At 31.8% G+C, this 22,031-nt stretch overlaps 3 protein-coding genes and 1 non-coding gene across 7 annotated transcripts; 1 reads left to right on the plus strand and 3 right to left on the minus strand.

Annotated features, from left to right (window-relative positions):
- Positions 1-2,449: 2,449 nt before the first annotated feature.
- Positions 2,450-6,122, minus strand: LOC109797723 (protein LEAD-SENSITIVE 1). Of its 2 annotated transcripts, XM_020357842.3 has the most exons (3): positions 5,937-6,122; positions 5,657-5,769; positions 2,450-3,412 (listed from the first exon to the last, which is right to left on the minus strand). In XM_020357842.3, exons 2-3 carry the CDS (start codon positions 5,748-5,750, stop codon positions 2,739-2,741), a joined length of 768 nt encoding a protein of 255 aa, XP_020213431.1. In that variant the 5' UTR covers positions 5,751-5,769; positions 5,937-6,122; the 3' UTR covers positions 2,450-2,738. The 2 variants fall into 2 exon arrangements, with proteins under 2 accessions (XP_020213431.1, XP_082922502.1); XM_083066376.1 differs by lacking the exon at positions 5,937-6,122 and having other exon boundaries at positions 5,657-5,894.
- A 1,232-nt stretch (positions 6,123-7,354) lies between these two features.
- FKGP (L-fucokinase/GDP-L-fucose pyrophosphorylase) lies at positions 7,355-14,188 on the minus strand. Its single transcript, XM_083066375.1, has 6 exons — positions 13,445-14,188; positions 12,182-12,546; positions 10,969-11,095; positions 9,859-10,872; positions 8,184-8,917; positions 7,355-7,956 (listed from the first exon to the last, which is right to left on the minus strand). Exons 1-6 carry the CDS (start codon positions 13,992-13,994, stop codon positions 7,564-7,566), a joined length of 3,183 nt encoding a protein of 1,060 aa, XP_082922501.1. The 5' UTR covers positions 13,995-14,188; the 3' UTR covers positions 7,355-7,563.
- A 47-nt stretch (positions 14,189-14,235) lies between these two features.
- On the minus strand, positions 14,236-14,309 carry TRNAV-AAC (transfer RNA valine (anticodon AAC)). Its single transcript has one exon. It is a non-coding gene; the product is annotated as a tRNA-Val (tRNA).
- Positions 14,310-16,424: 2,115 nt separating this feature from the next.
- LOC109797679 (putative serine/threonine-protein kinase WNK4) lies at positions 16,425-20,783 on the plus strand. Of its 3 annotated transcripts, none has more exons than XM_029271156.2 (7): positions 16,425-17,031; positions 18,050-18,087; positions 18,298-18,525; positions 18,612-18,832; positions 18,932-19,089; positions 19,186-19,591; positions 19,942-20,129. In XM_029271156.2, exons 1-7 carry the CDS (start codon positions 16,921-16,923, stop codon positions 19,995-19,997), a joined length of 1,218 nt encoding a protein of 405 aa, XP_029126989.1. In that variant the 5' UTR covers positions 16,425-16,920; the 3' UTR covers positions 19,998-20,129. The 3 variants fall into 3 exon arrangements, with proteins under 3 accessions (XP_029126989.1, XP_029126987.1, XP_029126988.1); XM_029271154.2 differs by having other exon boundaries at positions 16,436-17,031; positions 19,758-20,783; XM_029271155.2 differs by lacking the exon at positions 18,050-18,087 and having other exon boundaries at positions 16,438-17,031; positions 19,758-20,783.
- Positions 20,784-22,031: the final 1,248 nt, after the last annotated feature.

A 22,031-nucleotide genomic window follows, 5' to 3' on the forward strand; every position in this document is an offset into this window, starting at 1 on the left:
TTTTGGGTGTACGAATATCGTTGAAAATCAAAATGTTCTTTTTCTTTCCACATTGTTGCATTTTTTTTATAAAAAAAAAAATAATTTATTTCACATTTTCATACAATTTAATCAATTAAACTAACTCAAAAAGGACTCATTAACATATTTTTTAAACTGATATAATTTGTTGCAAATATCAATGTATTATTCCCTAAAACCAATAATTGATTTTTTTTTTCAAAAAAAAAAATGATTTAATTATATTATTTTTTATAAAAAAAAATAATGTTACGACTACACTGGATTCTTAACTTAATGATTTAATTTTCTAATCTCAAAAATAAAATTCTAACTTCTTACTACCACATGCTAACATCTTTGTTTGGTAGTTTTGTCGTATGCTATTATATGAAGCTATAATTCATCATGTTCAATGCACTAATTATACTTTATTATAAAGAGAACTCAATTTATGAAACTCAGTTTAAAATATCGTTTCTAAACAGAAATTAATTTTTAATATAATTTCTTTTAAATACTAGTTACTTTGTATTTTGGTATAGAAGATATTTTAGAATAGTTTAGCATTTGTCCAATTAAGTCTAGAATACTTAAAAGAGTAACATGCGTCGTTTTAATCCTATAACTAGGTTATACATGTTTACGTTCGCATATCAGCATCCTGAATTTTTTAAAGATAAGTTCTAAAAATCTCTGAGTGATCCTTTCTACCTCTTTGTAAGTTGACCATTTGTCCGTCAAAACTAACCCATTGAAATAATTATCTTTACACGAGTGAGACAAGAAAATTTGGACCATACAACTGCATATGAAGGATCAAGATTTAATGTCTTGTGTTTGCTTTAAAAAGTTACTGTGTGACTTTTTAAAAATTCCACATTACTCATGAATTTTAATTTGGATAATTTATGATAAGATTTAATGGCCAACATTTATTCATCTCACTTTTACATTAAAAAAGTTTTCTAACTATACATCTTTCACGTTCTCTTTTATTTACAAATTAGAATAGTTATTTTGAAAAAAAACCACCTTTAAGAACTATTATTTAATGAAAGTATTTTTTTTTTGGAATTTTTATCAAACACATGACTACATCATATAATTAAAGTTTAATTTTATTCTTTTTAAATATACCTTTTAATTTTAATTTCAAATTTAATTTGATTTAATAACTAGTTCATAATTTTTTCGACTATCTCAACTCACTTTTCATTTTTTATTTATATATTTGGCCGTCTTAATCATTTATCTCTTTCAATATATTTTTATGCTTATTTTTAAATCAAATTTTAATATTTTTAAAACAAATTATAGATATATTTTTTACTTTTATTTTTAAATTAAATATTATTTTTAAAATAAATTATCAGATAGTTAAAAAATTATTACAATAAAAATTATTTATTATAAATCTAAAATATAATTTATATATTAAAATGCTTATTTATTATAAATTTAGTCATATAAAAATAAACATTCATCCCTTAGTGATTACTATTCACCTTGGTATGACTGTATGAGATTATTTATTTTTTTTCTTTTTAATCTATGTCATCAATTATATAAAGATTAAAAGATAAAATTTACATAATTATAAAGATTAAATATATATATATATATATATATATAATTTTACACTAAAATAAAATATTTTTAATTATAAAAATTATATGATAAAGTTCATGAAACTATAAAAGTTAAAAGAAAATATTTTATTTTGTCTATTTTACATTATTTATTGCATTTTAAATTTCTCTTTTACTTCTCCCTTTCTCTTTCTTCTTTATACAAATTGTTTACATGTATCGTTTCTATTTTCTTTTTCAAGGATAGCCAGTGAATTTATCTCCCTTTCAGTATGGAATTTGATGGATATCACATCGTTATCCAAGAAAAAGATTTTTTTTTTTTTTTTTTTAAGGAAGACGAGCGAGAGGCATGGTGTCGGTGCCAGAGGCTGCGTCGAAATTCTGAGATTTTTGCAAATGCTGTTGTTTGAAATTTTTTTACATCAGATTTCATTACCTACTAACATTATTTTATTAATAATGAACGAAACAAATTTGGAATTGTGATGCGGTGTATATTCCTATCAAACATACTGGATTATATAAATTAAATAACATCAGCTTCAACACAAAACTGTGTTGCCACAGTATTAAAAATAATTAAACAAGTCATTAATCCAAATTCAGGAAGCAATGAGTTCAAGTATTCTGGGTAGAAAAAAGTTGTAATTAGAAAGAAAATAAAAAATTCTACAAAAAAGTGACCAAATAATTTTTCTAACAAAAATTAGTTTTCAACAAAATCAGTAAATACTTCATATTAATTATATAATTAAAAAATAATCTTTATTTAGACAAACACTTTTAATTAAGTGGAAAAGCATAATTAAAAGATAGCATAAATATAATTCATTTTTCTATGCTGCACAACAAGATGGTTCAATCACTATTCTGCATTATGGGCAATCAGAAGAAGATTTGTCTCAAAGGAATACATCAGATTATAGGTATTAGTAACTACCGTAATATATAGTATTATTGCCTATTTCGTCCCATGCACGACTTGAATAACAACACACCAATTACGGCAAGGAATATGAGAAAGAAACCAGTTAAGCCTCACAGAAGATGTGACATGAAGGACACATATGCTATGAAATAGTGTATCAACTAACAGTGACACATTCGAAAGTTTTTATGATAAGGATCAAGAGAAATGCTAAATCATCTGTCATTAATCTGTCTGTTTGAAGTTTCTTGTTCCTCCTCAGGACAAGTCCATCCAAGGTTCACAGCCAAGTCTTCCACTGCCACCTTGATCACATCACTTCTCACACCAATGTCAGTTGCATATCTGCTCATGCAGTACATCCCTGCTGTTACAGTAGCAACACCAACAGGACTTGGCATTAACAACTTGAGGGGAGAAGAAAGCATTGCAGCTAATGGAGCACCAATAATGGAAGAAGCTTGACCACTTCTTCCAACCCCTTGCTTGTCTACTATCAAAAGACCAGTTTTGCAGTACAAGGCAAAATCCTCACAATTGTTCTGAAAAACATCATAATTACCAAAGCCGTTTTGAAGAAGATACATTGCTCGATGGATAACAGACTCTGGTGGGTCAGATGATGCAGTGGTGCATGTGCCACCCCTTATTTTGGTGAGAAAAACAGATGGTGTAACCTCGTACTCAAAACAGTAGAGAGAACCATTTCGGAGGAAGCAGTCCAAGCAAGAAAGAACCACACCACTGTTTGGCTGTCTGAATCCACAATCAGGAAATGTTGGACATGGGTTTGATGTTGGATCCTCAGAGTTTGACGATGCCTCCGTGATTGACTTTAAGTTTCTTTCAGGTCTGAAATGTACAACCTTGCTTCCCCCAACAAAAATGCCTGCATGGTATAACTTACATTTAAGTTTGATTACATATACAAGACTTTCTAAAGCCATGGTGAATTTAGTTAGATGTGATAGTCCTTGACCATATCAACTTGAATAAAAGGCAAACATCGCAGACAAAGTTGATGCTATATACGAAACAATGTCATCTTACAACAGGTTCTGACAATCTGGAGAGAAAATCAAAGGAATTTGACATCAAACTAACTAAATCAAACAATGGCAATGTAGATGTATAAACTTTTGCATCTTCCTCGTGGTTGTTTTAAGGATTAGAAAGTAGCAGGGAGGTCTTAGGAATTAAAGCTATGGAAAGCTAAAGTATAATTGACATGCAGCATAAACTGAGACAGTGTAGAAGAAGTATGTCATAAATGATGCAAAAACCGAATGATGAATTACCCACAAGGAGACTTAGCTGTTATCACTTATATCAGTAAGGAAGCACAGGACAGCTAGTACGACCGTCAAAAAAAAATAGATGGGTGATATAATTGGTATGGCTCATGATATCGTGATTGGTTCATAAGTGTTAAAAAAAATATGATGATTTTTGTACATCTTCGTGACAAACTAAATTCCCTAGTTATTTGGCTGCATCATCTTGCTTGAAAACTTAAAATGAGTGGTATAACACTGACAAAAGGGTCCAACTATTGAAGGCATAGATAGAAGCAGTTAAACAGACAAAATACTTGGGCCTGCTTTGATAAATTTTTTCAAAAGTACTTGTAAGAGAAAAAAATTAGAAGGAAAAATAAAATAATTTTCTCCATAAATTAAAACTAGTTTATCCATAAGTTAATAAGTTTTTGGAGAAGTTAATATAAGAGAGTTTTTACATATTAACTTATACATTAAGTAATTTTAGTTTATGGAGAAAGTAATTTCATGTTATTCTTATTTTGTTTTGTAATAAGTACTTCTAGAGAAATTTATCTACACAAATCCTAAGAATCTTTGTAAAACAATCCTTGCATCTGTCAGAGAAGAGAAAGAAGATATTCCTTTATACCCTGCTAACTGACATTATAAAAAGAAAATAAAAGAGGGAGGCCATAATGATGGGCAGGGCAACCCACCAACAACGTTAAGAAACTGAGCAAAAGAAAGCTAATTAATCACATATACTTCTAATGCCATCATAGTACAATCAACAGTCTTCTGGTGCAGAGTCACAACTTCCCAAACAAAACTTCAATTGTCCAAAACCACTACATGAATTGTATATTAGCATTGATACTTTCATGACAGAGGCACGGCATTTGTCCCATGACAAAGTTCTCTTCCAAAGGAACTAAATTAGATTAGTTAAAGTGAAATCGGAATGATACTTGCTTCAGACTCATCAATCAGTCCATAAGAACATATGCAAATGATAATTTCATAATTCGATGTTGACTTTCAAACAATAAATCCCGATTCAAATCGAGTGGTATGATGAAAGCTTAGTTTTCTGGAGAGCTTTGCTTCCTCAGTCAACAAAGAAAAATAGAACAAAATTCTTTTATTACCCTACATTCTATACCTCTGCTTACAATGCACAGATAAAAAAACATAACCAGTTGAATATTTTTGCGGAAAATTACAACTACGTACAGAGAATAGGTAAGGTTTTATCAACTGAATCCAACAAAGATAAATTCATAATAAATTTGTTTACAATTTAATATGCCCAATCCCATACATATTCTGCCCCAAAATCCCAAATTACAGACCACGTTGAAAATTACATAAATTATTGCAACGCCTCCTAAAAATAAAGCGTAGGACAGATTTCATATATCTGGACAATTAATGAGTCCAAATCCACACACTAGCAGTAGCAGGTAAAGGAGCCGAAATCAAACGATAGGGACAACAAGAAGAGTAGGAGACCCATCAATCCAAAGTCAAAAAAGAACATTTTTTTCTTAGGAATCACGAAAACCCAAATTGAATTGACAAAGCAAACAAACGCATTCCCCGTGGCAGGGGAGGGGTCGGGGGCCCTTGGAAAACAACATTATTACAATTTTGCAAGCACAACATTATCGACCCACTTCGTAATTCCGCAAACACATCACAATTTTTTTTTTCTAAAACAAAAAAAAATATAGAATGCAGGAGGCGATGCAAAAAACCCAATTGCTGAAAGTTAGATCACAGAAGTCACATTGCAAATAAATGGATAAAATCCAGAATTAAAAAGAAAAGGAGAGAGAGAGAGAGAGAGAGAGAGAGAGAGAGAGAATGACCATGGTGAGAATAGGTGAAAACAGCTCTGTAAGTGTAGATGTGATCGCCAGGTTTGATATCGTGTTTCTCCACTTTGTTAGAAAGCAGACCCATTTTTCACTCTCACTCGCCACTGTCACCGTAACACCGCATAGTATAGTAGACCAGACCAGACCAGAAAGAAAGAGTGCCAATTTTCTTATGTTAGACACGGTCCCACACACATCATAACTATTCATCACCAACAATATTATTCTATTATTCTACTCTAAAACAAACATAATAGCGTGTGAAATTCACCTTCTAATTTCTCAACTTCTTTCACCCAATGCAAATGCTAAGCTTTGATTCCGTGGCAATGATCATGATCAATGATCATGGTGGATGAATGAATGGATCCCTTTTGCTAGGGTTTTATTTTTCAGTTGACCCAGGATGGACAATGATGTCTTCGTCTTCTCTTGGTAACGTGCTACATAAAAAACCCAGAGGTAGATAGATAACTAAATTATAATATAAGCTAATAATAACAAACAAACAAACAAAAAATTATATATATCGAGGGTGTACCTTACACTATTACACTATAATAAATTACATTGATATTACGTCAATGTACACGATGTAATGTATACTAGGATCGCAATTGGTGTTAATATGATGTATTTCAAACAATTAGAATTTAGAAGTAAAGCAGGAATATTACGTGAATTTCTAAGAAATTGCTAGAAGTATCGGCATAATTTCGCGTAGATTTATATATAATATGAATTCTCGATTTAATATTAAATTTACAAGTCATCTCTCTACATGAAGTGCACTGTTATAATTTCTACATAAATCATTTAATTCAAATGATATTTTTTAAAATGAAATTAAATTTTATAAAATTATTAAATAAAACTGCCCTAGGTAAACTATTTTTATTTTTATTTTATTGAATTTGACATAGGTTGGACCCAAAAGTAACACGGCGGGGATTAGTGGTTAATTTCTGCGGCATGAAACTTTGGATTCTTTGCCACATGAACAAGTCATACCCTTTCATCCTTTATCGCACCCTTCTTTTTCACGCCGTCGCTTTTGTAAAGAAATAATGAACTAAAATATTAATAAAGGGGGAAAGATGGAAAATGATTATTCCAAATCACGTTCTCTGTCACTTCTTGTGATTAGTGGTTAATTTATCTCAATTCTCAAGTGTGATTTTTCTATGTATTTTCTAACTTTAATCGCCTGAAATCATTTCTCTTACTTTTACGGTTCATCTCATCAAAGACCGAGCACGATTTCTTGATAGTTTTCATCATTCCAATTATGGTGAAAATGGGTTGCAGTAGTCACTAACCATCACAGCGCCATTGATGATAAACAGATCTAAAAAAATTGTTTGATTATTTGGTCCATAATTTAGTATTTTGTTCCTAATATTGAATGTTTGATTTTCTTATCTAATAAAAGAGCAGTTAAAAAATCTCAGGATACATTTCAAAAATTTATTATGTGAAAATTCAGTAAAGAAGACATATTTCTTCGAAAAGTCATCATATTAATCACCCTTATTTCATTCCAGATTTGGTCCCCGTATATAGGCAAAAGTGAAGTATGAACTACGAAGTAACATAAAAATTCGTACTTCAATTTTCTTTAGGCAACTTCTCCCCACTATAGAAGAAAGAACCAAATTCCTATTTCCGTGCATTCCATTTCTCGTCCTGTTGCATCATTACTGAAATAGTATTTAAAATTATGAACATGATATACATAATTAATTCCTTAAAAATAACACGACTTATTCAGTTAGAAAGAATACATTAAGAGATATAATCACTCTCAAGATAATGGACCCTAATTCAATATATAGGGTAGAATATACACACAAAGAATGGCAAAAATAACACTAATGGTATTTGGTATTCATGTCACTTTATAGGAATATCTGCCAATCATATATTTGCACTTCAAAATGTTTCTGATCCTCTAGCCTCTGTCTGAGTTCCTTGGCACGCTGTGCATCTTTGGCAAGTAACAGAGCAAAGCCGCCACCTCCAGCTCCAACCAGCTTGTAACCACAGCAGTAGAGAGAGGCAAAAGAAAACAGCTTATCAACAGATTCGTTGCTGCAGTAAGGGTCTAGTTCCTGATGTAATCTCCAAGCTTCCAGCATGATCTCCCCAAGTTCATCTATGTCACAGTTCATCAAAGCTTCTCTCCCAATCTTTGCCAGTTCAACAAGCCGCTTGATACTCGATACAAGAAAATTATCCCGCCGAAGATATCTAATGACCACCTTCTGCAGTACCTTATGTGCAAGTCGAACCTACAAAACAGTTCATTGTTCAATCCAAATCATAGTTAATTATGAAAGTAGTTGAATTAAGTGAAGTGCAGCACTGGCTATAAAATTACAAAACCAAATAGAATTTGCATTGCATAAAAGGAAACAACAAAACAAATAATATATCTTAAGAAGATAAATATCTTTAATGGAGAATTCTCCGAATAGGAAAACAAAATGTATATATATATAAACAAACTGATACTTACTTGACCAGTAAATACCACAAGAAGCCGTTGCTGCAACTCCGAAATCAACTGAGGTGAAGCCAACAAAGGGACAACTTGAAGCCGCAATGGAATTCCAGGAAAGCTTGAAGTACATTTAATCCCTGGGTATAAACCCCCTATTTGGTCTTGCCAGCCACCTCCTGTACCCATAAGTTGTTCCAACACTAAAACAAGTCTAGCAACATTCTCAGTGCTGTCATCCCCATCAATTATCTGGAGAAGGCCTTTCACTACTGCAGCAGCTAAGATACTAGATGTACCCAATCCACTGCCGCGAGGGACATTGGCCCATGTTTTGATGTGCATGCCCATATCTAGAAGAATGTTATCATGAATAATTCCAGTCACAAGTAATGCAGATTTGACCAGCCGAAATGGATCAGCTCCATCAAATGGTGCACAAATAGATGTGTAATCTTCAACAAATAACTGGTTCTCTGCATCATCAGTGATTAATATTCCTTCTGTCTTAGTAGTCTCTATGATGGTGCCAATTGGAGGAGAACCTTCCAAGCTTATTGCCATATTCAAAACACATCCAGCACGTTCAATGCTCCATGGAGGGGTATCACTCCACCCCCCCACAAAATCTACACGAACTGGTAATTCTACTTTTGCCCTTCTAGGATGGAAAGGCTGACGAATGCAGCCATTGTGTTGGTTATTCTGGAACTCCTGACAGGAAAGACTACCAGGAGACTCTGATAAATGTTCTACAGAAAAGGACAGGTTTCAGCTTTAGAAAAATCGTTTTTCTAATTTATTGCTTGAATTAACAAGTAATTGTCTTGTTATGCATAATTTCATATACAGGGGTAGAGAATATGATATTATAATTAATGAAAAAGCTCACTCAATGCCAGGAACCAAGAATAAGGAACGGGTAAAACAAGACAGATTTTATTGAATATGATAAAAAGAACAAGTAATAGGAGAGAACTCTCTCCTCCAAGGGCTCAATCTACAAATGATAATCCAAAAATGAATCCACCCTTTCCCCTTACATCCTCCTATTTATTTAACTCATTAACCCCCTCACTAACTAATTAATATCCATAATGTCTTAACTAACTTGCCCTTCTCTTTGTATCTAACACTTAAGAAGCACTAACAATTGCTTTGTTGTCAAATGATCCTGAATTGCATTAATCATTTTTATATATATTATTTTCTATTCCTTTATGAGAGGTGATATACAGAGAGAATACTTTGAGAAATTAATATCACCCAACGAGAATTGCACATAGATGCTATCCCTAACATTTCACTAATTTATCTTCACAGAAAAATCGGTTACTTAATAGTTTAACCTTTATATTAACTTCTTTAAAATAATCACCACACTTTAGATTTTCATTCATTATTTTGATACTAACAGGTAGTTTATAGTTTTATACTGATTATGCTAATAAAGACAATATCATGAAAGAGAAAATGTGAAATTCATTATGCCTTAGAAGTTAGAAGTAACCTGTAGAACACAAATAATCCTTACTCTGAATATAATTTAATATTGCATTCTCATAAGCATTTCTCTGGACAGCTTATCCTAAGCTCAAGCAAAAATCATTAAAGGAATCATGCTAACTTTCTCTACTAACTTAAGCAAAAGTCAAGTCATCAAGTTGTCTTGGGGCATGATTAAAGCCTGTACCTTTGAATCCATATCTTACTGCTGATGCAGTTTCGTCAGCCACAGCAGCCCATACTTTGTGCTCCAACTCGCATGCTGCCCCTTCATCATTGCAAGCACGAAGAAGATCAACTTCCACTTGGTATGCCCGGCTTTTGGGAAGTATGTTAGAGTTTTGCTCACGAACTATTGGACACCTAGCTAGGAAATCCTTACATATTTCAACTCCAGAACCCTCCTTTTGAAGAATTTCTTCGCATAATTGTGACAAATTGCGCCCCAGCATTCCATAGCTGATGCACGCTTTCGCAATTCCTGCTGCAAGATCAGCTTGATGATTACTAGAATCTAAGCAAATTGTTGAAAAATCAATTGATCTATGCAATTCCTCCAAACTGATGCGCCGAGAATGTTTCCACAAAGGAAGCATGGATTCACTTTTTTCGTTGGCTAAGCCCATCAACCACATTGCAACCTTGATCATTTGAGCATAAGGAAGTATAGGGAATAATTTTGAATTCCATAAATACTTTTCATCAGAGCCTGAGGAGCCCCATAAGTCACTTTCCTGAATACCTAAATCATGTAAAATTTTCTTCCAAGGTTTCCCACAAAATGTACCATCTCTAGCAAGTGAAGTTTTGGGGTTATCATGAAGGCCACAATATACTAGGACTCGCTCCCTATTTCCAATCAAGGGGACCTCCCACAGACAATGGCGATCTGGAAGCATGAATTTGATTGAATTCTCAGCACTTAAAAGGTTGTCTAGAGAGATATTGACACCAACCACTATACATAAGGAGCCAATATGTATTCCACCAGAAATGGATGAATCATATATGAGAGAATCTTCTCCAATTGAAACGCCGGGTGCAATTTTACTAGAAAGAATAATAGCAGATGCTGTAATGTCAGAGGCAGTGGTTGCTGGAATAGAACACAAATGTCTTCTACCAACCAGTTCTGAACCAACTCCACTAAGGTGTTCTAAAACTTCATTTGAGGTGCCAAAATGCAAGAATAACAAATCATCTGTAATGGAAAAATATATAGAAGAATAAATTTTAGTACAGATAGATAAGAGGAGAAGTGCAGATACAGACAAGAATGCAATTAGGCTTGACATACAGTCACAGTAGCTGAACATCTTCCGCTTTCCCAATTTATTGACTAGTTCTTCACCCAAAGGACGCTCTCTCAGCCACTCATGCTTTGCAGGTACCCATGCAGCAACCAGATCTTCATATAAACTCATCTACACGAACAAATAATTTATTCTTAGATAACATACTTCCATTTTCTGCAAATGAATAAGAACACCAAGTGCATCATAAGGAACAGATACACAGGCTTCATAACCATTTAAACAACACTGAATCAGTTCTGTCAATTGTGAAGTACAGCCATTTTGAAGAAATATTAACAAAAAAAATAGTAATCAAGCTGTAAAGAAGGAAAAGTGAGATAAACAAACTATCCAAATGGAAAAAATAAATAAATAATCAATATGTAAAATTGGAAAGAAAAAAAAAAACTAGTATTACATGTATGGAGCTGAACCATAGTAATTAGTAACTGCAGTAGGACCTGAATAGAGATCTCTTGACTATAATCCCTTTGTCTAATTTACAACTATGTTTTACTAAACAAAACTTTTGGAACCCTTGAGTCAGCACTCTGGGGAAAGTTTTATCTAACCATCACTCTGGCCAAAGTTATAGGTCTCACAGTTATGCTTGTCGAAATACCCAGTCAAAGACTACAAAAACTTCTAGGAGCACTTGGATCAAGCCAGAAAAAGATATGATTGATACTGGAATGTACAGAAAGAGTCCTTGGTGTATTCATAACATTTAAAAATCATGATTTATTTGGCCGAATGGAAATGTGTATGTGGAAGGGAAGTAGCCTGTGGAAGAGCATCTTACTCTGTTACTGGATCATATAGCAGAATGTAAAATAAATGTGAGGATACCACTTCCATGGTCCCCACAAAAATTCCAATTAGTCCAAACGTGGACAGATTTGGAAAGAAACCATTGCAAGAGATAAAGTCCCACACAATTATAAATATATATTTTTACTTTTTATATTAAATCACATTCTAAACCTTAAAAAATAGTACAAAATGATTCAATTATCATTGCAAAAAATTGTAAAATGCATGGGAAAAAAACTCCATAATTATTTTTAAAAAATCAAATAAACTTAGTATCTCTCAATTTGTTTTCTATCCCTGTATAAAAAGCATAACAAATGATTATTTATCCATTACTTTCTCCTCTTTCCTTTCCCAACTGTAAAACTAAACAATATATTCATACCAAACAATGTAGTATACCTCCTGTTTGCCCTTCAGGAGTTCTGAAATCATTGGCTGACAGGAACATGCAAGTGTAACAAGCTCCAACCATGCTTTACCTCTAACTGCTATTATTCCAGTATCAAGAAGTGTTCTACCATCAGCTAGAACTGCCTTACTTTTAACTAGCTCGTCTACAGAAGGTTTCTGTAGGAGATTATCTACTAAACTAACTGCATAATTTTGAGTTGAATGCTCAGTTTCAGCCGCAACAATTACTCCATGGTTTGCAGCAACATCAAGGGTGATTGGAACAGTGATGATGCAGGAAGTGTCCATAGGAAGAGTCATGAGGGATGCATCAAAACATGGGAGTACATCTCCTGTCATAGTTAACATTCCACCTGTGAAGATTGAAAGAATTGTGTGAGCAAACATCAGCAGTAGCTAACACCAGCAAAAAAAGTCAGCAATTATCAAATTTATGGTTAAATAAATTCTATCACCAATTTCGCATTGCAAATTTAAAAATACACAAATAAAGAATTCCTTTAGACAAGCATGCATGATGCATGTTAGGATGCACTGATGTGAAAAGTAAAGCTTTGCTGATACAAGTTGGATGTCTAGTTAAAAACTTAAAATGAAGAAAATACAGGTCAGAGCTGACAGAATGAACATGTTAAAACACTTTTGGAAATGTTTGGTCACATACTAAGAATTATTTGATAAGTCCTTTCACTCATGTCATAAATTTATGACTTGTTTGGGTAAATAGCTTAATTAAGCACTTACTGAATAAGTGCTTATTTAAGTTTATTTTATAATTAAAGACAAAATAAAGTTGAAATATTTTCATGCAAAGCTGTTTTCATAAACTATCTTGGAGAGTTTATTAGAATAAGTTGAATACGGCTTGTGGAGTGTTAGCAAATACAATCCCTCTTATTAGTTAAAATTCATTCGAAACTACAAAATCAGGGTAGGACACTCACTAAATTTTGTGATTTGCAATAAATTTCACCCTGTCAGACAGTGTGTATTCAAAAAAAGTGTGTCAGATAACATTTCTCAACCCACTTATGGACAGACAGATCTTAGGCTATTGTCATAAGTTCTCCCATACATTTAAACAAGTGTTTACATCATAAGTCTAAATAAACAGTAAATTGGTGCTTCCAAATGCACCCTTAATCGAGAAAAGCATTGAAATAAGTTAAAAAGAGCTTAGAAGAGCGGTAAGCTGTTCAAAACTGTTTTAAATGGAATGGCGAGTAAATGTAAACATGAAGTAATAAGAACCTTGATTTCCAAAAGCTTGTCTTGCACAAGAAGCAATAGCAAGTATATGGTCGAAGAGGAGAGGAACGGGGCCATCAGGGTCATCCGCAGCCAAATAAGGAAGGGGCAGGAACACCTTCCCCATAGGGTTTGCCCAGGGCACCCGTTTCGAATCACCACCAGCATGCAGCAACAGTATGTGCTTTTTCGCCATCAACTCAACCACGTCATCACTTCCAACCGAGTGGCGGTAGTGGAGGGCGAGGGCGAGGGCGTCGATGGCATTCAGGGTGGCGGCGCCGGATCCGATCCGCCGGCCGAGGGGGTCCGGGACGGCGAGGGTGAGGGTGGATGGGGAGATCCGACCCATGCGCTTGGCGCGGTCGAGTTGGGAATTGTACAATTGAGCTTGTTCGGGGCTAGCGGCAGTGAGGACGATGGCGTCCCACGTTGGAACCCTGCGAGGGTCTCGCACCGACAACCTCAGATGGTACCATGATTTGCGCAGAAGGGAAGACAGGTCCTCTTTCTGTTTCACCCTCCACCGCCTCTTTCCCCTCTCCCTCTCCATTCCCACAACACAGAGTGTGACTGATCAGTGATGAGTGATGAGTGTGAATGAATGTGTTGACTACATTTTCCTGAGAAAATACCACCAAGAGATGACGATGAAAAATAAATCACATTAAATTACATTCACCTCACACATATGTTTTTTTTCTTCTATGTCGGTGTAATTTACTCTGGTCAAGACCAAAGTGACTGCAGTATAAAATTGAGAGAAAACTCGAAAACAAAAAATGATTAAAGGCTGGCGTCGCCCGGACTCGAACCGGAGACCTTCAGTGTGTTAGACTGACGTGATAACCAACTACACCACGACACCTTGTTGCTTATCATTCTTGTTTAAGTTATAAAATTTTAGCGTGGCAATGGGAGACGGGATCCAAGGTGTCAACACTGACAGTTCAGCCATTTCACACATTAACACTTTAGACAAAATATTATTTTGTCAAAACACTTCATCCGTCCGATCAAAACTCTATATGGATGGCCTTTTCTGAGATACCTAGTTGCTTTTAAAATTATTGACTTTTTATAAATTTATACAAAAAAATTTAACATGCTTTATTTTTTTTAGGAAACTTTCTAAAAGTGTTTCCATGAATTAACACAATTTTTTTTAAATATATATATATATATTGCTTTTTAGAATATATTTTGTCATCATTTATACATTTTTTTTTTTACTTTTTAGAAGTTTTCTTACGCATTAATACATAATTTTTTGGTATGTTTTATTCTCCCTCATATTTTCTGGAAATTTTTTTAAAATATTACTCATTCTTAAATTATTCCAATTGTATATTTAATTGTGAAATTCCTAAGTTATGATTATATATATTTTGTTAGTATAAATAATATTAATTAATTTCTTTAAATTATCTTCAATTACATAATTTTATGCATGTACAAATTTTTCTATATATTCGTGAACATAATAGTAGTGAGATCACAAATTTAGTTGAAGTATTAATTACTTAGGTTTTTATATAAAAAAATATATATTAATACGTGTGATTTTGATTAGTTTGCGTACATTTTTTTCTTTCTTTTTTATAGTTTATTTAAAAAAAATTCAAAATATGAAATTATTTTTTCCTTTTTCAATTGAGTTTCGACTATTGAAATTTTTTTAAATAAAAAAATAAAAATGTATTAAAAAATAATTTAATTTAAATGCATGAAATGTTTATAAAATATTATTTACAACACTTGAAAATATTCATTTAAATAATTTTTTCAATATTAAAATCTCTTAACGTCATTAACATCAACTATATATTAAAATAGTATTTTTTTTCGACAAGAATTATAACGATAAAAAAAATTAAAACTAGTGATTGAATGCACTATAATAGAGTAAAAATTTGAAATTGTTTGACTATAAAACTTTAATTGACATTTTAGTAGTTCAAATGGTTAAAAATAATAAAATAAAAATTAATAAATATATTAGAGCCTTTAATATAAAATTTGTCAAAATTCTCAAAATTTATAAAGGCAACTCTTAACTTTAGTATTTACTTTCTCTTAAGCCAACTAAAGTTCAACGAAATCATGCACGCACCCAAAAAAAAACACACAAATTTAGAAGTTTGTAAGAAATTATTAGAATAATTTATAAGTTTAATAACTATATATATATATATATATATATATTATAAGTTTAATTTATATGTATATATATATATATAATTCCATATCGTTAATATTTGTTTGTAATTAATTATATTTATTATCGCTCTTGACTTATTTTAATTTTAGTTGACTAATTTAATGATGAATAAATCTAATATTTGACTTTTTCCATTATCATTCCTATTTTTTTTATGTGATCTATTATTCCATGCTTTTGTAATCAATTTAGTACTTATCAAATTAATGTTCTTAATTTTTCTCCACACGATAAATAAAAATAATAAAAAGTAACTAATTATATTGTTTAATAATCAAAATTTTAGTTCTAAAAAAAAATCAAAACTAAACTAGCAAAGCATAGATTTCGATGCATTTTTATCCTTTAAAAAATTCACAAAAAACTCTCAATTTCGATGATGACTCTTTCTGCATTTGTTTTTAATAAACATGTACTTATTTATATAATTAATATGTCTCTTGTACAAGTTTATGTTTTAATTGCCTCATCTAACTAAATTAATTAATTTATTTTCTAAAATATATATTTTTTCTTTAGTCACCAATATATATATTTAAAAAAAAATAATTTGTTATCACTCCTAACAATTTATATTTTATAAAGTTAATTTAATGAATCTTTTGGCCTTACTATATTTTTGTTACAACCTAACTAAACAAACCAAGTGTAATAACGAATCTAGGAATAGTTTAGTTCTCTTTCTCTACAACTGAATGCTGTATTTACCACACAAGTGTTGGTTCTCACCTTCAGTTTCGCTCCAGAATTACTTCCACACACGTTTTCTATTGCTTACCGACCATCATCTCTAACCAAAACCTGTTGCTCAGTTTCTTTTATTTTTATTTTTAGATTAATTTTCAGAGAATTTTTTCTTAGCAGATGGTCTAACGCATTAACGTAATACCCATCTGTTCAATTTTGTTTCTTTTCAGTTTGGGTGCTTAGGTTGGTGAAAAGAATGGATCTTGGGAGGAAAGTTGTTTTGGATTTTGTTAGAAGATGAATTTTTGCTATAATATGGAAGGTGGGGTTTTGGATTTAGGTTCATTGCCTCTAACCATCGTTATCGAATGCCGATGCATGTTGCGTTCGGCATTCGATTTGTTCATTGTTGATTCCAAAGCTTTCTTTGAGAGTGGTTTTTCATTCATCTCACTTGAAGCTGACCAACAACACCTTTGACCCTTACGTTGTTTTGAATAACACCAAAAGCCAAACCCTAAAAGGAAAGGAAAAAAACAAACATTTATAAGGCTAATCTCTTAGCCTACAAATGGACTCTGGTATTGTATTCTCATTGCCGCCCAACAATGATTTCAAAATAGGAGAGTCTCGTGATTTCGAGGTCGTTGTAGAGAAAGATCCCACCGGTCGATATCTTCGGGTATGATCATTACTTTGTTCATTCCCCATTATCTATTTCTTATTCAAATTTTTGTTTCTCATATCTCTACGACACAATTGTTAGATAGTGATCAACATAAACTATCACTAAAAATTCAAAATTTGTAGATAAATGTCTATTTTATATTTATCTACAAATGATCTATTTGTTTATAATATAAGATATATAATAATAATTTTATAAATTTTACTTATAATAAATGAGTATACTTATTTGAGACTTTTTACCAACACGAAATATTAATACCACAATAGTCGTGTTTATAAGAATAAAATGTCCGTAAATATATATAACTTTTCTTGTAATGTATTAGTTGGGTTTGAAATGTTTAATAACCTTGTGGCAAAAATGAGCAAGTTGAGCTACTGGGGTATACACATTTTGAATCCATTTCACGTTGCCTCAATGTTACGTGAGAGAGAAATTTCTCTTTTGTCAGTTTGTTTATTTTAGTTGGCATTAAAACAAAAAAATTAATTAATCTTAATTAGTTATGTCAATCTTATTCATAGTTTGGATTTTAATACAGGTGGATAAATTGCGCTAATATCAGGTTTCTAATGATCATACAAAATGTATAAATGTACTAGCTAAATGCATCACTTCGTTTTTAGTTTTTTTTAGACGAGAAGCGATAGAAAATCATCTTAGTTTTGGAGTTTACTCAATAACCTACCTTTTTGATATCTTTGTTATTCTACCTTTATGAATTATCTTGATATAATTTAACAAAATATATTTACAATTCATGTTCAGCTTTTATTTTACTAACCACGTGCTTTATTGATGATCATTCTTAATAAGCAATCATAAAACTACCATACCGTGTCCAAGATTTAATTATATAAATAATAGAGAAATTCCTTTTGGAAAAGCACAACTATAAATTGTTATGATATGCTTGTTTGCTACGAGGAATTATTTACTTTTATCTTATATTTTACTTCTTTTTATTTTTTTTTTCAATTTTAACTTTTTTTATTTTTTTTTCTTACAGTACAACGAAATATTGGGCAAGGGTGCTTTCAAAATTGTGTATGATTTTGATACTTGATCTTTTCTTCTTTATTTAAATTCCCTTCATCTCTATTTCATTATTTTTTTCACAACCATTTAGCTTTATTTAGAACTTGCTTTATTCCAATGAATTTTTTTAAGAAAAAATTATATGCAATAATATCTAAAGATTATTGGACTTATAAAGAGATCTTGTTTAATCCAATTCTTTGTCTTGATATATGACAGTTACAAGGGTTTTGATGAAGTTGACGGAATAGAAGTTGCTTGGAACCAAGTTCGAATTGATGAACTCTATCAATCAGTTGATAATCTTGCAAAGCTGAATTTTGAAGTTGATCTATTAAAGTCTCTAAAACATGAAAATATCATAATGTTCTTTAACTCTTGGGTTGATGACAAGAAGAAAACCATCAACATTATTACTGAGTTATTCACATCTGGAAATTTAAGGCAGTATGTTCTTTTTAATCTTTCATCATCTTCATCCACTTTTTTTGATTATAATGTATACAAACTTATTCTATTTTTTTGGTTAACAGATACCGTAAAAGGCATAAATATGTTGACATGAAAGCCATAAAAGGTTGGGCTAGGCAAATTCTTCAAGGCTTGGTATACCTTCATAGTCACGATCCACCTATTATTCATAGAGACTTGAAATGTGACAACATCTTTGTGAATGGAAACCATGGAGAAGTTAAGATAGGAGACCTTGGTTTGGCAATTGCAATGCAACAACCAACTGCTCGGAGTGTTATTGGTAGCATTATGTTCCTTCAACATTATGTTTTTCATCATACTAGCCCTATATGCGACACTAAATTATGGTTCATTAATATTTATTTTTTCCTTTTAATAGGGACTCCTGAATTTATGGCTCCAGAACTATATGAAGAGGAATACAATGAACTTGTTGATGTTTATTCGTTTGGGATGTGCATGTTGGAGATGGTTACTGTTGAGTACCCATATAGTGAATGCAACAATCCAGCCCAAATTTATAAGAAAGTAACTTCTGTAAGTATATAACTATTAATATAAATTTTTATTGCATATTTGTTATATGAACTACAATGCTCATATTATTCTATATTTTGGTTCATTTTATTACAGGGTATTGAACCTGCATCCCTTAAAAGAGTAAGCGATCCCCAAATTAAGGAGTTTATTAAGAAATGTCTCGTCCCAGCATCCAAGAGAATGTCTGCAAAGGATCTTCTTAAAGACCCATTTTTGCAAGTTAAGAGTCTAAAACAATCAACCATTGATCCCTTACAATTACCTAATAACTCTTTGAAAGCTATAGATCTTTCCAAGTCTAGTCAGCTATCCATGGACTTAGATGCTGACTATCAACACATATCTTTAAGCACCTGTGTTGATGAAAATAGTCAAGGAAGTCCTCATTGTCCAGTTCATGAAGTTCAAAAGGCTTATGAGAACAATGAGTTTAAGTTGAAAGGGGCCAAAAATGATGATAACTCAATATCATTAATCTTACGTATTGCTGATTTATGTGGTAAGTATGTGAGTTTTTCCTCCTTTGTTTTTTTTTTCTTCTATTTCCTTTGTCTACAGGGAACGGGTGGAGTTTTGGAAGTGGTAAACATATAAATTAGTTTTAACATGTTCCCATGTTACTCTTCGTCTTTTATGTAGCAGTAACATGCCTTTGTTACTTATAGGTCGAGTAAGAAATATACATTTTCTCTTTTACCTTGAGACGGATACTGCAGTCTCTGTTGCCTCGGAGATGGTAGAAAATTTGGAGCTAGAAAACAATGATGTAGCTTTCATAGTCGAGCTTATTGATTACTTGATTATGAAACTTGTGCCTGATTGGAAACCCTCATTTAATTATTCCTTTAGTGGAGGATCAAGTCAGTGTGGTGGCTCTCCAACACAAGGAGAAAGTCAAGCCTTAATTTCATGCCCCTGGGGTCCTGTCCTTGCTAGTGTTCCATCTGAATTAGTTTTGGATCAAGATAACTCATACGGATTTAATGCTAATCAAGGAGAAGGTTTTACAACAACTACAAAAGGCTACATATCTAATGTTGTTGATAAGGTTGTTCTTGAGGATAAGCATAATTTTTCTAGTTTGTCTAGCTTGGAAGATAGATATTCAGAAGAATCCATAGCTTCTAATATAGCTATTGAAGATACTTGCATGAAAAATAACATTTATCTTGATTATGATGTTGATGGGAGCTTAAAAGAATTAAGTTGGTCCACCTCTGAAGTGGAGCTTGGCGATATGTGCTTTGAAGGCTATAAATTGCATACTATAGATTGCAATGTTGGAGAAAAAATTGAGATAAGTGAATTCTCAAAGAACTCACACTTTATAACTCCATCATTATGTGAAACATCCAATCTTATAAGTCTTACAAGCAATTGTTCTTCCTTATCTTTAGTTGACAAAGAAATTGACCTTGAACTAAAGTTTGAACTTGATGCAATTGAGTCACAGTATCAACATTGGTTTCAAGAGCTTTCGAGATTAAAGTTGGAAGCAGTGGAAGCCACGAAAAGGAGATGGATAACCAAAAAGAAAATTGGTCATTGACTTTGAGCTTGTCTGCTAACTTCTTTTTGCCTTTGTCCAAGTTATTTCATTATTGTATAATTTGTGACATTTAATTTGAGTTGTGTATTGGATATGGCTCCTTTTAGAGAAAGTCAATATTCTTACTCGACCTTTTTTAATACTTTTGAGGTATTATTTCATGAGCATTACTTTGGATAACTTTTTGCCTTACATTAACTTGCATCAAACCTTACATCTATTTCAACTTCCTATAATTGCTAAATAGTGAATTAAAACAAACTACTACAAAGTCAAAGTAAACAATGTTAAGAAAGATTTAAGATTACACACACATATATATATATATATATATATATATATATATATATAAAATACAAATTTAGTAAACTAATAAAAAAAGGTAAAAACTCACAATTGATTTGTCATTGTATAACTATTTTTCAATCTTGATGTAATTAAATACATGTTCGACCTTACAAATGTTCAATCAATATCTGTAAATACCAAATATAGATGAATCGAAAGGAATAAAAGTGAAGAATAAATATTAATGCACAAAATAAAATGAACATAGTTATCTCATTGGATTTATCATGGTCTTTTTGCTTGCCTGGAAAAGGTAAACTATGGTGAATATAGGTTGATCATGTCAGCTTATTCAAAATTAGTTGCAAAATTAAAACTGTGATAAAGATTTTGTAAGGGAAAAGATTAAAATAAATCGCACTAGTAATTTTAGTGATTAAAATGAAAATCTATTGCAGTCTTGGACAAATAAAACTTTTATCTCGATTGATTATATTCAATAATTTTTTTTCTTCTTGTTAACATAACTAGATTATATTATTGGAGGATAAGACTCAAATCCATATTTCAGATGTGATAAAAAGAAATGTATGGTGATTGATGAGACACGGTGGCAAAAGCTTGTCTGATTTGGCAGGAAATAATTTATAAATGATGATGGTCCGTTTATTATGACAAGATGCAAAATATGAAGAAAAAGAAAATGACTGAGAAGCACCAGCGGAAGCTTCGTGGAAACCAAACTCTTCACAGCACTCAAAAATAATGTCACGTTCCAATTCTATCCACAATATCCCTTCTTCCCCACCAAAGAAATCATCACATGCATTATTTATATATCGTCCTTCTTGGACTATATATCTATTAAGTCATGTCCCATCTCCGAGACTCTGCTAAGGTGTTGTATTTCAAATTATTAAAAATATAACTGATTCGATTTAATTAAATTAAATAATTTTTTATTTTAAAATTATTTCTCATATTTAAAACCCACCTCAAAAATCATTTTTTATGATTGTAATTGTAATGTCTTACAAATAATATCTCACTTCTTTTTTTATAATTTTACTTTTTTTATTCATAATTATTCAGATGAAGTGGT

This window comes from Cajanus cajan, chromosome 11 (genome assembly GCF_000230855.2).
Source record: "Cajanus cajan strain Asha chromosome 11, NIPB_CcT2T_4, whole genome shotgun sequence".
Classification (NCBI taxonomy): Eukaryota; Viridiplantae; Streptophyta; class Magnoliopsida; order Fabales; family Fabaceae; genus Cajanus; species Cajanus cajan.